Source organism: Microtus ochrogaster, chromosome X (assembly GCF_000317375.1).
Source record: "Microtus ochrogaster isolate Prairie Vole_2 chromosome X, MicOch1.0, whole genome shotgun sequence".
In the NCBI taxonomy this organism is placed as follows: domain Eukaryota; kingdom Metazoa; phylum Chordata; class Mammalia; order Rodentia; family Cricetidae; genus Microtus; species Microtus ochrogaster.
Genome location: NC_022026.1, coordinates 5634581 through 5650387, shown reverse-complemented (window position 1 = coordinate 5650387; position 15807 = coordinate 5634581). Strand labels below are relative to the sequence as shown.

Sequence of the window (15807 nt, the reverse complement as noted above, 5' to 3'; positions counted from 1 at the left end):
AATAAAGCTGTCACTTTGTGCCTGTGCAATTAGTGTTTTATGAGCTGCTACCCAAGCACATTTACAAATTATGCAAGTGACTTTTCAGAGGTGTCCCATTGCTCACAGTATGGCAAGCGTTTCTATGTCCTGTGACTTTGTGAACTGCAATCTTCACCTCTCTTGTAATCCTACCTGTTCATGTTCTGGAGCAGCAGCTTCGGCTGGAGAAACAAATGATTCAGTTGTGACATTCTGGTACCTGAGAGCACCAGGGACCCCTGTTCTTTACAGGTATACTTACAAATGGGTCACTACATATTTAGTTAGAAAAAGAGGACATTGTCATCAGCTGGCCCCTTGCAAACCTATCAGAAGTGAAGGGTTACTATTGCTGAACTAAATATCAGCGGGTGCCGGGCAGTGGTGGCACATGCCTTTAATCCTAGCACTCGGGAGACAGAGGCAGGCGGATCTCTGTGAGTTCGAGACCAGCCTGGTCTATAGAGGAGTTCCAGGACTGGCTCCACAGCTACTGTGAAACCCTGTCTCGAAAAACAAAACAAAATAGAAGAATATCAGTGGGCAAAGAGTGTTTGCTTCTACACCTGTCTTTTGGGATGGCGTTCATCCTACTAGGCATTCCATTTCATGTCTGACTTGGGCAAACCAAGGAAGCATCACAGCAAGTCCTATGAAGGGGGAGGGCAGGATAAACCAGATAAACAGCTTTTCTCCTCCTTTTGTCTCCTTCATGCTCTCTTTGCCTGGAGGCCAGCCAGTTGTCCTGAACCACCCACACTTGCCAGTACATTAGAGTCGATTATTTGTCTCCTTTTGTCAGCATTGAAATGAGGAGTCAGGCTCTGCCAAGGTGGCTGGACTGAGTGGGGCGATGATTTATAGATTAATTATTTTAAGGAACAAGGCAGCATGGCATGATGCAGTGGAAATAGTGCCATAACAGGGGAAGACCTGCATTTTAGCTCTAGGTCTGAGCCTTAATAGCTATTTGACTTTGGGCAAATCACTTGACCTCTCTGGGCCTTGGTGTCTTTATCTGTAAATTGGGAATAACTACAATTGATGGCTGTGGTGGTCAAATGAAATTCTGGCTGTGAAAGCATTTTGTTAACTGCGAGGCACTAAATCTATGTAAAAGACTGTTATTAGATTTCTAGGGACCTGCACAGTCACATCACTTAGCCAATAAGGGCCCAATCCTTCATTTCCAAGACCTCAGGGAGTACATTAGAAGTTACATAGGGAAAAAGGCCTGGAATTTGTTGGACTCCCAATTCAGTCTTCAAATGCATTTAACTCTACCACAGGATAGAATGTGGCTCAGTTTATGATTAGCATTCACTGAACCTTAAGTGTTTTTATAATATTAGCTTTTCAAAAGTAAGAAAATATTGGGGTATAAGGTATAAATTACAGTTGATATCTTCTTTCTATTTTCTGAATGTGGTGGAGAGAACCAAGAGTAGGTCATCTTAGAAAATCCCAAGGTCACATAGTAGAGAATGGGTTATCCTAAAGAATAAAAAAAAATCCCCAAATTACACTTTCTCTGATTTGGTTCATAATATTTTATTGAGCCCGTAAGTTGGGAGAGGAACTAAAAGCTCAATTTTTCTATGATCAATCATTAATACGATAAACCATTTGTAGAGAATTCTGACCTTATTATAGCACTACATTTTCATTTTACATCATAAAAATAACCTGGTGGGTAGCCCATGCTTTTAATTGCAGTACTCAGGTTGAGGTAGGGGAATCATGAGTTTGAAGCCCTTCCTGGGATACAGGAAGGGATCCTGTCTCAAAAACAAATGCAAAAACACCAAACCACCACTATCATTGCCACTGCTGCTGCAATTAAACAACATTTTTAAACAAGTCATTAAATTGGCTATCCACCAATCTGATTACAGGAGGTGACCAGTTCAGGCACACTCTCCACTACGGTTAGGAGGCTTAGTTGGGCTCAGCCTTGTGGATTCCTGGGAATTTCCCTAGCACCAAGTTTCTCCCTAATCCCATAATTGTTCCCTCTATCATGATATCTTTCATTGCTCTCCCACTCTGTCCCTCCGTCAACTCAACCACCCAGTTCTCTTCTGTTCCCCTCCCCTATTCCCTTCTCTTTGCCACTACCCCCTCCTCACAACCCCAGTTTACTCAGGAGATCTCATCTATTTCTTCTTCCCAGGGCAATCCATGTGCCTCTCTTAGGGTCCTCCTTGTTACCTAGCTTTTCTGGAGCTGTGGGTTTATAGTCTGGTTATCCTTTGCTTTACATCTAGTATCCACTTATGGATGAGTACATACTGTGTTTGTCTTTCTGGGTCTGGGTTACCTCACTCAGGATGAATTTTTTTCTAGTTCCATTTATTTGCCTTCAAATTTCATGATGTCGTTGCTTTTTACAGCTGCGTAGTACTCCATTGTATAAATGATTCCCTAACTGTCATCATAGAACATTCATCCAGTTGATGGAAGCAGATGCAAAGTTCCACAGCCAAGCACCAGTCTAAGCTCTGGGAGTCCAGTTACAGAGAGGGAGGAGGGATTATATGAGCAAGGGGGAACTGAGCTCCTGGGAGCTTAGGAACTCTAGACCAACAGCTAGGGAGCCTGCCTGGGACCAAACTAGGCCCTCTGCATGTGGGATAGTTGTGTAGCTTGGTCTGTTGGACCAGGATCTATCCTGATACACGAGTTGAATTTTTGAACCCCATTCCCTATGGTGGGATGCCTGGCTGAGCCTTGATGCAGGGGGGAGGGGCTTGGTTCTGCCTCAACTTAATATGCCTGGCTTTGCTGACTCCCCACAGGAGGCCTTACCCTTTCATGGAGTGGATGGGGGATGGGTTGGCTAGAGGTGGGAGCAACTGGAGGAGGGGAGGGAGGGGGAACTATGGTTAGTCTGTAAAATGGAAACAAAATTTAAAATAAAAAAATTAAAAAGAAAAAAAAACCCTGGGTATCAAGGCAAGTCATCTGATTGCCCCATTTTTTGAATAGCTCAGACATAAATGCTGACTTTTTTTTTGGTTTTTCTAGACAGGGTTTCTTTGTGGCTTTGGAGCCTGTCCTGGCACTAGCTCTGTAGACCAGGCTGGTCTTGGTCTCGAACTCACAGAGATCTGCCTGCCTCTGCCTCCCGAGTGCTGGGATTAAAGGCGTGCGCCACCATCGCCCGGCTCTAAATGCTGACTTTTATACAGATCTAGAACTTTGAGTATTTAGACTGGATTCACTTATCAATTCAGTGGCTTAGCTGGCAAATGTTCTATTACAGGCTGATCAATAGAATTGAAACATACAAATTGACTTGTTCATCTAAATAACTTCAGTAGCTATTATTAAAAAGACAAAAAACAACAACAAAACCTCAAACTGCTAAAGACTTTCTATGTGCCATCAGCAGAGTTGATTAAAAAGCAAGCACACTTGTAGATTTTTTTTTTTTCCTGCACCAAGCCATATGACTGGTTGGTTTCCCTGCTTTACTCCGCAGCTCGATGGTTGGTGGTTGTGTTTCTACAGTATTCAGTTTGCCAGAGTTCTTTTACAGTGACTGAAGAGAATGCAGGTGTTCTCTGTACCCTGGGTGGGATTCAGTTGCTTTGAGGCTTGACCTCAATAGCGAATACTTCCTGCCGATTGGCAGTTGTCCTGATGCTGACACTGAAGGCTACTGTCTTTGGAAATCTGGTCACGTCATTGTAACATTGGTTAACATTCAAGAAAGGACATGCAGAGAGGCTGCTATGGTGTTTGCAGCCGTTCTATGCTTCCTGGCAGGTCTTGGTTTTCCTGTTAAGGAACTGTGTGTTTGGTAAAGACTGGAAAACCTCCAAAGCTCCAGCTCAGTCGCACTTGCAGTTCTTCGCTCCTATGGCTCTAAAGAAGTATTTATGACAGCGAAATAATTCATGGACTTTGCCCTCCCATCTTGCCTATGACGAAATGGTGCCTTATGTCTCACATCCTTCTCTCTCTCTACCCAAAAATTGGAAATCTGGCTTAACTTGAGGATTCTAGTGAGCATCTCCAGGGCAGGCTGCGATGGGTACCGAAGGGCTTCTTGACTTACCATATTTCTCCAGCCAGACTTTTTTGGTGCCTGAAATTGCTACTATTAGAGCACTTTAGCTGGCTAATGACAAAGAAATCTGCTATTAGGATGCACATTTAAGGATACTGGACCATTATCAGCCATTAGCACTCTCTCTTGAATTAGTATATCATATAAGCTAGCCAGTCACCCAGAAAAGCTTTGAGGAAGTGAGACTTCAGTTTCGGGAGGCTCTTCACTTTCTGAGGGAACCCACGAACTTGCCCTTGGCCTTACCCTCAGTCTTCTCTCAAAAGCTGAAACGTTGCCTTTGTTTTGCTCCTTTCTCTGCCTCCACTCAATGAGGTTTGCGTTGTGCTCTCCAGGTAAGGAAATGTTGCATTTGCCCAGAGTGGGGTTGACAGCCCCTGCCAGAATGTGGGGTTCTGAGCTGAGGCTGATCTCCATCCCACTGGCAAAGGTGACACGAAGAGAACCATCTGGACTCACCCGATAGGTACTCTGAGTATTTTCTGTAGACAGAGGAGCAAATGAGGGAGAGGGGAGGGGGGGCGGGAGGAGGTGTCAAGTTGAAGGAGGAGGAGGGGAAGCAGCAGGAAGAGAAGAGAAGTTTAGCTTCAGAAGATACACTTGGGAAGGGCTGAGCAGATGGGGCACTGGGGGCCTAACTGCACTCTGGACTAGACCACTACTCGGACAGTTGAATACATTCTCTCCCAATTCGGGTCTTGCTATTTTCACGGCTGGGGTATATCTTGTGAGCAGGATGAAAGACTGCTGTCTCAACTCTGTAGGCTGGTTGCTCTGTTTTGTTGTCTGTTTCCTTTGAAAAGCATTCCCTCCCAGACTCCCTCTCTGACTTGTTGTATTTGCTCTCTTAGTTTGGTTTGCTGGGAGCTAGAATGAGAAAAGCAGGAAATTCAGCTTAGCATCTTGCCACACGGGGATGGCATCATAGCCACCTTTAGCTCACAAAAGAGAAGTTGGTGTTGTTTCGTTTGGAGTGAAGTGCCCCCCAGCCTAGCAACAGAGTGAGTTCTAATTACAAGGCCGTGAAAGCTCTTTCTTTGTCTCCTTCCCCTATAGCCCCTAACACATTCTTTCAAAATAATATTTTTTCTTCAATTCTTTATATTTTCCTCTCTGTGTAGAGTGTGCTTTTAATACCACTCGTTTTCTTCCTTGCACTGCCTAATTTGCCCTTTTTACTCATCCGTGTCAGATCTGATCTAGAATGCTAAGCTCAGATGGGGCAGAGACTCTATTATTGTCCTCCAACCTAGGAAACCCTAAAAGAACTTTACAAATGCCTGGCTGTTGGGAAATGACTTGACGGGAGATCAGACTTGGCAGGATGTAACCTCATTACTCCCACAGAGATTGTGGCCCAAAGTAGAGATGTGAACTTGTAAAAAGTCCGAATTTGTCTGTTTCCACTGGAAAATGGGAGGAAGAACCCATCTTCTCAATCAGAGAGGGAATTCAGTTCCCTAATAAGAGAGAGCCCAGATTTGGTTGGCGACAGTAAAGCAGGTGAAATTGGGAAAACCACTTACCTTGTTTCAAAATGTATATAGTACTAGTTGCTGTCAGATTGGTTGACATGAGGACATTTTCGCGGTTGGAAGTGTCTAACTCCACTTTTGTCAGCTTTTCCAGGTCACTGTGGAAGCTGCTGACCTCTCCAGTAGGAAACGTTGCATTGGTCAGATGTCCCTCGGGGTCATACCTGAGGAACATAACAGATATCAACTCTGAAGCCTCTTGGCAATGATGACTGGTCCTTGCAAACTAAAAATCAATTGGAAGCTAATACAGTTTAACTTTTAGTGACAACAAATATCATTAACCTTGCTCAATAAGAAGAAAAAGGTCAAAGAGATGATTAATCAAAAGAAGATAGTTTTTGAAGTTTCTGAATTCCTGATGACTTCCTTGAGCTGGGCTGTTTTACAGAAAAAAAAATATATCTGGTAATGAATCACCAGGATGGAAAACTGATTTATGAATCATGTCCTGCTGGGTGCAATGTTGCAGGGAGGCCTCTGCAATTTGGGTCGATTCCATTACTGGTGATGAATTATAGAAGCCGGCAGAGGGTGCTATTGTCAAAGGAAAGGGAGCCACAAAAGGGCCCTCAAAGCCCAAGAAGCCCAACAAACTGACTCCGCATTGTGAAGGGGAAATTAGAATTTGCTGCTGTTTAAGTTGCCAATTTTGAAATGAATGAATCATTCTTCCAACAAAATGAACAAGCACAGAGGATAATGGAAACATGTTCATTAAAATATTCTGGAGGCCCCTGATCTTCGAATCACTTCAATTCTTTCTGGAGTATAGTGAATAAATATTTTGTAATTTGCCTATATGAAGAAGACACACACACACAAAATAATAATTACCTGGGATAATAGGCAATAACCCATATCTGGAAATATAGTCTAGTGTGTTTACTTTTTTTTAAAAAAAAATAAAAATTATTGGCAATCTCACTGTCCTCCAAATGGAAACTGCCTCCCTGAAGGCTTTTGATGCGGAGCTGGTCTTTTATTGCCAATGGAACCATGAAAACTAAACAGTTCATTCAAAGACACACACTTGGAAACCCATTACTGCTTTCTTTTCAAGTTGCAAATTGCAAAATATTTAAGCACTTTTATTTGCTTTTAAAATGTTAAACAATTATATTTTATTTTACCCTGAGTGAACAGAATGCAGCAAAGCTACGGTGGTGAGTCTGGCTCATCCTCACTCTCCTCTAACAATTCTGCGAAATGGGCGTAGTAGTTCAGGGTGAATCTACAAGATTGTAAGGGACTTCGGTAGCTGCTGAAATCTGAAAATCTAGACCAACTTTTGGCTTGGCCGTGTTTCAGAGGATAGAGCTGCACTTGAGGCATACAGAATGGCCTGTCACCTTCCATTTCCGGTGCACATGTTAAATCTATGTGCACACATAGATTATCGGTGCAAACAGTTGCATGTATGCAGAGAATCAATCAAACTGGTCCTTTGACATCACAGACACTCTGTTATGTTGCTTAATTGGGTCACCCCCTCCTTTAAAATGGACTTCACTAAAACAAGCAAGCTTGGTGTGCTGTTACTATCAGCAAAGGACTCATTGTCAAGGCCAAACAGAGCTGCTATTTGTGCCCAGGGTTAATGGCCAAATCTTTTCTTTGCCTAGCCTGTTTACTCAGAGCCTGCTCTGGGCTCTGCACATGTAAGCAGCAGGCTTTGGGTCAGAAAGCAGCATAGAAAGGCTATGCTAGGTAGGGTTGCGGATAGGGGTAGGGTTAGGTATAGGGATAAGAGTAGGCGCAGTCCCAACCTCTGTCTGCCAGGTGGTCCTTCCAGAGGAAGAAAACAATGTCCAGCTTTTATCATCAAAAGGAGTCAACCTGCTACTCCCCATAAGAGAAGTTTCTAACTCGCAGACAGAGCCAGCTGTTGCAAACTTTCCTCAGTAGAGAGTGTGCTGGTCCAGCAGTTTGAGCTATACAGCAGTTCCTTTCTGGTCCCCAGTTAGCATGGGCAACTGCCTCATTATTTTCCCATTCCTGGATTCTAGGGGCTTGCCTCAGATCTTGGTCAGTGCCATTGTTCTTTACTTTTGCAGGAAATCGGTCCTGAAATGTTGTAGGTAAAGGTTGTCACCTTTCTTCTCACTTTGTGGGCAACTACGTTTCCCTCCACAGTCACACAGACCTTTGTTATATTTTATGTGCTCTGCTTGGAGCTGGACCTGCAGCAAGAGCGCTACATCTGAGCTCTGTGTCCATTTGTGAGAGAAAGAGAAGTTCGGATGCAATTGAGAGCCATCTGTGCACATACATGCCAGAGTCCAAAGTTCTGGGAAACCACAGCAAAGACTTGGAGATAAATTTGGTTTGCTAACCAATCTACTTAATACTTTTAAAACGAAGTCACATGCTTTTTGACCAAGATGCATTTTAATGTTTCTTCTCAACATCGTAAGCACAGTCCTCCATACTCCGTTCCTGTCACTGCTTCCAGGGCTACAGAAGTACACTGGGAAAGAGGAGCTAGTTCTGGATAAGACTACAATTACCCAGACAAATTTAGTTTGGAGGCGGCTGTTTGGTCCTTTTTGCACAAGGAAGACAATGTTTTAGGGAATAAAGTAACATTTTCCACAGGCTTGTCTAGTCTCTGAGTAGCTAGAAAGCAATTGTGCCTCATTTCCTTTCTGTGGCTGGACTGGAATTCTTATTTCAAAGTGTGCATTTGTATGTAGCTCCATCAAAACAAAGGACACCAGCCCCCAGCACGCTTCCACAGCCACATTCTGCTCCTCCCAGTCAGAGCAGTTACATTTGGTAGTGTTTGTAGTGTGGTGTCTCTCATGCGCTCAATCATTTATATGGCTCTGGATCAAAACATAAGAGGCCCACGTCTCTTCTGCGGGGTCATTACCAAAGGAAGAGCTACAGGCAGATGTAAACATCAGTGGGTAATTCCCTCAAGTTTGGAAAGATTGCTCAAAGTGGACAAGAAAGAAAGAGAGTCTTTGATTTCCCAGGGCTTGCTTGAGTCCCCCCCCCCCAACTCCCATCACCAGGGAATGCATCTGTCCAGGCTGAATGTCAAAGAAACAAGTTTAATCAAAATCTCTCATGTTGTGTTTTTTCCCCCTTTGGAGCTTGCATCCTTTGGTGCAGAGAGTACAAGCCAATATGCTTCAACTGATTCCCCTAGGCCACAACATGAGAACAAGACCCTCCTTTCTCCAGGCAGTATAGAGAGCTCATTTAAATCAGGCACAAGACTTCTGCCAAGGGAATTGTGCCATTAGGCAATGACTATTGCCTTCCTGGTCATTAGAAGTGGGTTTGGTGAGAGGAGAGTTGACATCAAATGATTCACTCCTAGACTGATTTTTCAGTGTTCTCACAGTGAGGGCATACACTAGTATTGAACACTTAACCCTTTAGTTGAGCACTGTGATAGGCTGTAGGTACTAGCACTTGCATGTGGTGTGCTCAGGTGCACGTGTGTGTGCTCTGGTGTAGCATGTAAAGGGAAGTAATGCTTTTTTTAAATTTAAATTTTATGTGCATGGGTGTTTCCTCAGTATGTATGTCTGTGTACCAGTTGTACCTGTGGAGGCCAGAAGATGGTATCAGATTCCTTGGAACGAGAGTAACAGGCAGTTTTGAGTGTATATTTGCTGGGAATTGAACCTGGATCCTCTAGAACATCAGTCAGTGTTCTTAACCACTGAGCCATCTCTTCAGGCCCTAGAATTCATTATCCTTGAGGGGAATATACTTTAGTTGAGGGAAGTTATATTTATACATTATTAAAAATATATTTGGTCTAATCTTTTCTCATAAAAGATAGTGTGATCTTTCCCCTGAGGAGCATTTAAACCAGATCTAAACTGCACTGAATAGAAGCTAGAAGCTACCCTACCTTTGCTTACAATGAAATACTCAGATTAATAAATGTGTGATTCATTATTTATATTTTTAAAAGGAAGGAGAAATGAGTCAGACCTTTTTACTACCTCAGGTCAGAACTGACCAATCTAATAAGCATTCTTTGGAAATAGTGGGCCCCATCTTTCTCATCAGCAATAGTACTTTGCTTTTTATGATGCCCTTCCAAGTCCCCAATGCTCTTCTGCTCCCATTTGACTTTCATTCAGCTAATAGAGTCATGTGCTAGGTCCTGGGGAAATCACATTGAGCAAAACCCTCAGTCTCTACTAGGGCAGGTAAAACATGCACAAAATCATTCTGGTCCCAGGATCCCGCCAGTGCATATGTAAAAACAGAACCATAGACGCTCAACAAAGGTAGTGGTCAGTTCCTCCTGACCTGAGTTTAAGAGTGGGAGGAAGGTCAGATCATGGTGTGGTGGCGCTTTAGTCCTGGAAGGTGTACAGAGCCTGGGGACGGAACGAAGCCATTTCAAATAGGTCAGGACTGTGGAGACCAGCACAGACGTATGTGAGATGTACATTGGGAAAATGACATTGGAGCACAAGATTTCTTTAGGAAGGAAGTGGGAGAGAAGGCTGGAGAATCGAGCTTGGGCCTGAGCAGTGTAGGGGGAGGTACTCCAGGCTCTGGGGTAAATACGAAGTTACTAAGAAACATAGAGACATGGAAAGATATTTTTTTGGAGTGGGATAGGGTGGTCTGATCAATGTTATGATGACAATGAGTCGTGGATGGGGAGGCTGGGACCAGTAGGAACTATAAGGAGGCTCTTGTCTCAGTTTCTGTCAGGGAAGACGGTGAGCCTTTGTTTTCATCAAATGTATCATGATCACTTGTCCCTGGGACTTGTTTCCCTCACTCGACTATCAGCGCGCATCCTTTGGCCTCTCAGTCATCTCTGCATTCTCAGTCTGGCCGAGAGGAGGACGATTCCCACGGCATCTGCTTTACCAGACGAGTGGTAATTGGATTTTGCCAGTGAAACTGGAAAGGAGGGCTGGATATGAGTGGGGTTAGAGAGAAGACAGGATCATCTACAGTAGTGTTGAGAGGTGTGATGGTTACTTTTGTCAGCTTGACACAAGCTAGAGTTATCTGGGAAGAGGAACCTCAATTGGGAAAATTCTTCCATCAGATTGACCTGTGGGCAAGCCTGTGGTACATTTTCTTGATTGATGCTTGATGTGGGAGAGTTTAGCTCATTATGAATGGTACTCATCCCTGGGTAGGTAGGCCTAGGTACTATAAGAAAGCAGGCTGAGTAAGGCATGGGGAACAGGCCAGGTATCTGCTTTAGTTCCTGTCTCTGGGTTCTTGCTTTGAGTTCCTCTCCTGATTTCTCTCAATGCTGGACTATAACTTTGCAGATAAAACAAACCCTTCCATCCCGAGGTTTCTTTTATTTGGTGTTTTAGCTCAGCAACAGAAAGCAAACTAGAATAGGAAGACTAATACAGTTTACATAGATGTCCTGTGAAAATGCAGCTAAACTCCTTGTCAGCCTCTGCAAACTTTTTCTTGCCTCTGTGTGCTCCCAATCTTTATTGTCTTCTCTACAGCATCACCATAATTCTGCTTGTTTGATTGTTGAACCATAGCTAAGCTTGGTACAAAGAGAGGTATTTGAACAAAGATGTTGAGTCTATCTTTTGTACCTGAAGGGACAATCCATATTATCATATTCTTGTTTACATGTGTGGTGATTTTACTTTTGTTTTTGAGAGAGAGTCTCATGTATTCAAGGATGGACTAGAACCATTTAGGTGACTGAGATGATGGTTTGATGGGGGCTGTAGACAGAACCCCTGGCCTTAAATGCCTTAAAGAAGCACTCTACCAATTGAACTACATCCTCACCTCCTATTTTCTTTTTTTCCTAAGTTGTAGTCATTTATCTACTTGAAGGCAAGGGCTGCACCTATAACACCTTAGTTTCTTTTCTGTCCCATGGTTCTATAAGACACTAGAATTTTTCATATGTTTGGCTATAAGCCTTAATTGTCAATGGAGGAGCCATCTCTCCAGCTCCATTTCAAATGTTTGAAGGAGTGACTATCATGTAAAACTTTCTGCATGGAGACATGGTTTATATACCTGGCCCCATTCTGATCTAATCTTGGAGGAAGGGAAATCCCTCATTAGTCACCCTTGAGAAAACTCAGCATTTAAAGAAATACTCTATCGAGAAACAAGAAAGTTTTTCTCCCTTGTCAGTAAGGGACTTTTTGTGTGTGTAGAAACACACTAACAAGAGTCCAGAAAGAGAGAATGATGCAGAGGACTGAAAGATCAATAACGCATGCAAATACAGAGGTCCTCACAAGAGAAAGGACTTCCTACAAAGGGCAAAGGGACTGAGGAGCTGTTAACTTGGCCTAACCTGACAGCAGACACAACTGATGCTCTGGCCTTAGCCTGGCACCTTTCCCATTTAATGTAGCAGAAGATTTTTTTTGGCCAGGAAAGTACCAGAACAATAAGCAAAAGCATCCTGGTTACGATTTCAGTTCTGAGGGTGAGCTCGTTATGTGAAGTACAAAGCCTTTCCCTTGGATATCCACTGGCAGGGTCATTATAATTAGGGGCCCATTAGCTTGTCAGGGCAGAATGCATTTCTCATTGTCCAGTACTCCTGTGTTGACAGTCACCTCCTTGTTAGCTATTTCTCCGTGGTCAGCTTCTCACTCCTGCCCCCTGACACTCAGGATGCTTATGGGCAGTGAGGCTTCAAGTACTAATACTTGGGGTGTGTAATTTTGATCTTGGTCCAAATCAAACAGAATTATGAAAACCAATGAACTATTTAAACACTATCCCATCGTAGAACAAAAGCCCCTGCAGTACTACTGCACAAGAGGCTCTTTTCAGTCCCGTTCACATTCCCCACTGCTCGGGGTCGTTCGTGTCATTTTTCCTCTCAATAGCTGCAGATAATCGAAAGCTGAACAGATTACTCTCATGGGTCTCTCTACACATCAAATATCCATCCTGCCAAACTTTGCTTCTTATCCCACAACAGAATTTCTGTTTTTAACTTGGAAGACAATTTGTTCCCTTTAGTCAAAGAAGCCACTCTCTCACTTTAGAAAAACATTTCAGTTTTAAAAAAGCCTTTCAGTTTCTTCTATGCTTAGCACTGTTCTGACCCTAATTGAGACAGTAGGTTCAATTGTGTGTTCCCCAACTTCAGGAGGACAAGGACATTTTGTGTGGATATCAGGCCTGAGCTAAAGTAAGGAGAATATAAGTGAAACAAGACACATGCAGAAGGTAGGCAATTTAAGCCCATTATCAGGGACAGAAAGCCATGTATTCTTACACGGCCAGGCAAGATAGGATAGGGGCTGTAGTTTGTTAGGGACTGCTGTTCAGCCTGAGAACAGATAGCTTCAAAAGGAAGAGGTATATTCTCTCAACACATCTAATTTGTTTGTGATCATTTCAGCATATATATATGTATATATATACATATATATATACATATGTATATGTATATATATATATATATATATATCTGGAGTTAAGAATGTGGGGGAAAGAACAGCCTTCTTCGTTATCTAATGGTGTTCTCATATTTATTCCTCCTCTAGATCTCCGTATTCTGCATTGTCATTCTTGTGATCTCAAATGTCCACAATTTTACGGAACACAGCGCGGTAGTGGTAGAACAGAGAAAATAAGTCTAACTCTAGATCTGAATGGGCAGGTTATTTCCTTGCTCTGGGGCTCTGTTCCCTCATTCATAAAATGACTTCTAATTTTTCTTTGTGGCCTTAACATTTCAAGATTACTCCCCTGTGGATGCTTGTGTTTCCTACTCCTTAGAGTCTCAATACTGGTTATGCTACAATGATGTTAGTAGCTTTCCCTATACTGATTGTGGGCTGAATCTTGGTGACAGGTTTGCAGGTTTGGGGGATACTGCTTATCATATTGCCCCTGCTTCAAGGTGCCAACAGCAGAAATCTGGCACACAAACTGATCTTTCAGTAGCACTCTCCTCTCTAAGGGGCATCATAATTTTTTATGCACATTTTATATTAGCAAGCAAATATATTTCACTAAAATCTTCTGTAAGTTTGAGGCTAGCCTAGTCTACACAGAGTTTCAGGTTAGCCAAGGCTACACAGTGAGACCATGCTTCCAACCCAAACCCAAACCCAAATCAAGCAAAAATGAACAACAACAAAAATTCCTTCTTTTGACTTCATCCCTCACCCCCACCATGTGTTCTAATTTCTCTACTCCTTATAGCAAAGGTCCTCAAAGTAATTTTTATCCACTGTATCCAGTCTTTCTCCTATTTCCTTTTTATTGTTATCTAGAGAGAATTCACAAACCACAAAATTTAGCATTTTAAAGGGTACAAGCTTCTAATATTTCCAGTACACTGGTCATGTTATATAACCATTGCCACCACTTCTAGCACATTCCTACTGTTCTCCAAACAAGCCCTATATTCATATGCACATCCCAAGGTCATCCCTTTTATCAGCTCTGGATGACTGCTAATCTACGTTATATCTATATAGATTTGCCTCCTTTGGGAATTTTCTGTAAATGTAACCATGTGATACTTTCCCTCTTGTGTTTGGTATCTTTCACTTAATGCTGTAAGGTTGATCCATGTTTTAGCATTTATCAAAACTTCATTTCTACTTTGAGTATTACTTCATGATATCTGTAGATTGCATTATGCACATCACTTGATGGACATTTCTTGGTTATTACCAACCGTGGTGTCATGAACATTTATGCATCTATCCAGTCTTTCTTCAATCTCTTCTATTAAGGCTTGAGTCCTTCACTGTGTTTCAGAATCTTCCCCCTTTCAGGTAAATAATGATCTTCACAATTCAAAATAGAACGATCAATTTACTTATTAATATCTGATCACTTTCATTTTTTTCTGGGGATGCCAGACATTTCCCCCAGGGTCATGTGTATGTGAAGCAGGTCATCTACTATTGAACTGTCCCCTTTGTCCTTTTTGAGTCACCTGATTTACATAGTGATGGAGCATGAGTGCTTCCCCCAATCTTGTAAATTGAAGTATTTTAATTTGGCTTTTATTTTTAACATTTATTGTATGTAATGTTTTAAATTTTTTTGTGTAGATGTGTTTTTATCCTTCATGTATGTGTACCACTTACATGTCTGATATGTCTAGATACCTTGGAACTGAAGTTAAGGATGGTTGTGAGTTGCCGTGCAGTGTTGGGAATTGAACTCAGGTTCTCTGAATGGGCAGCCAGTGATTTTTAACCATTGAGCTATCTCTCTAACTTCAAGAGGTCTTTAGGAGATGATTAGGTCATGAGGGTTCTGTCTCCATAATGATATTTGTGATTTTACAAAAGAGTTATTGGAAGAGTCTACCTCTTTTCTTTCCTACTTCTGCCATGTGAAGACACACAGTAAGAGGTACCATCATGCAAGCAGAGGGTACCCCATGCTGCACACTGATTCTGCTGGCACCTGGATTTTAGACTTTATACCTCCTGGCAAGGTGTCTTAGTGAGTAGAAGCCCTTGCTGCACAGGCCTGCTGGCCTGAGTTTGATCCGTAGGATCCCTGTGAAGGTGGAAGGAGAGTATCAGCTTTACAGTTGTCCTCTGGCATGCATGCCACTGTGTGAGCACATTTTCACACCATATGCACACACACTCACAGTGGATTCCTATTGTTTATGAATAACCTGATCTAAGGCACTTTGGTTAAGAGTACAAATGGGTTGGACTAAGACAATTGACTTCCTGGACATGCTGCTTCCCTAGTTCAACGGCCCTCCTTTCCCAGTCTCTTTCACCATTCTTTCTTAAGCTAAACTATGAAGGTCTTCAGAATCATTCTGTTGCTTTCTTTTCTTAGTCTTTACTCACTTTTCTGGAGATCTCATCTGTTTCATGGATTTAAATACATTTTAAACATTGGTTGACTCCAAATGTAGATCTCTAGCTCCTTTTGAATTTCAGACTCATCCATTTAAATGTTTAACTGATTGTCAGAAATCGAATTTCTAGTTTCTTACCTTACAATACTTCTTGTATAATGTTTCTTTCTAAGAATAGAAATCCCTATATTATGTTGCTTAGGCCAAAAACTTTGAAATTGTTTTTGACCCAGCTTTCCCACAAATACTACACTACTTTGTCATTAGGTATTGATCATGCTTATTTTCAAAATGTATACAGTTTTTCATAAATTCTATCTATCTATCTATCTATCTATCTATCTATCTATCTATCTATCTATCTATCTATCTATCTA

General features: G+C 42.2%; 1 protein-coding gene across 3 annotated transcripts in view; it reads right to left on the bottom strand.

The window, feature by feature from the left end:
* Tenm1 (teneurin transmembrane protein 1) overlaps window positions 1–15807 on the bottom strand; it is an 825611-nt gene that overhangs the window by 24844 nt on the left and 784960 nt on the right. For all 3 annotated transcript variants that reach the window (XM_026784949.1, XM_013350458.2, XM_026784950.1), the window contains 2 exons: window positions 5623–5795; window positions 4343–4578 (listed from right to left, as the gene is read on the bottom strand). In XM_026784949.1, the coding sequence (XP_026640750.1) occupies window positions 4343–4578; window positions 5623–5795 (409 nt within the window). The remainder of the gene's footprint in view (window positions 1–4342; window positions 4579–5622; window positions 5796–15807) is intronic.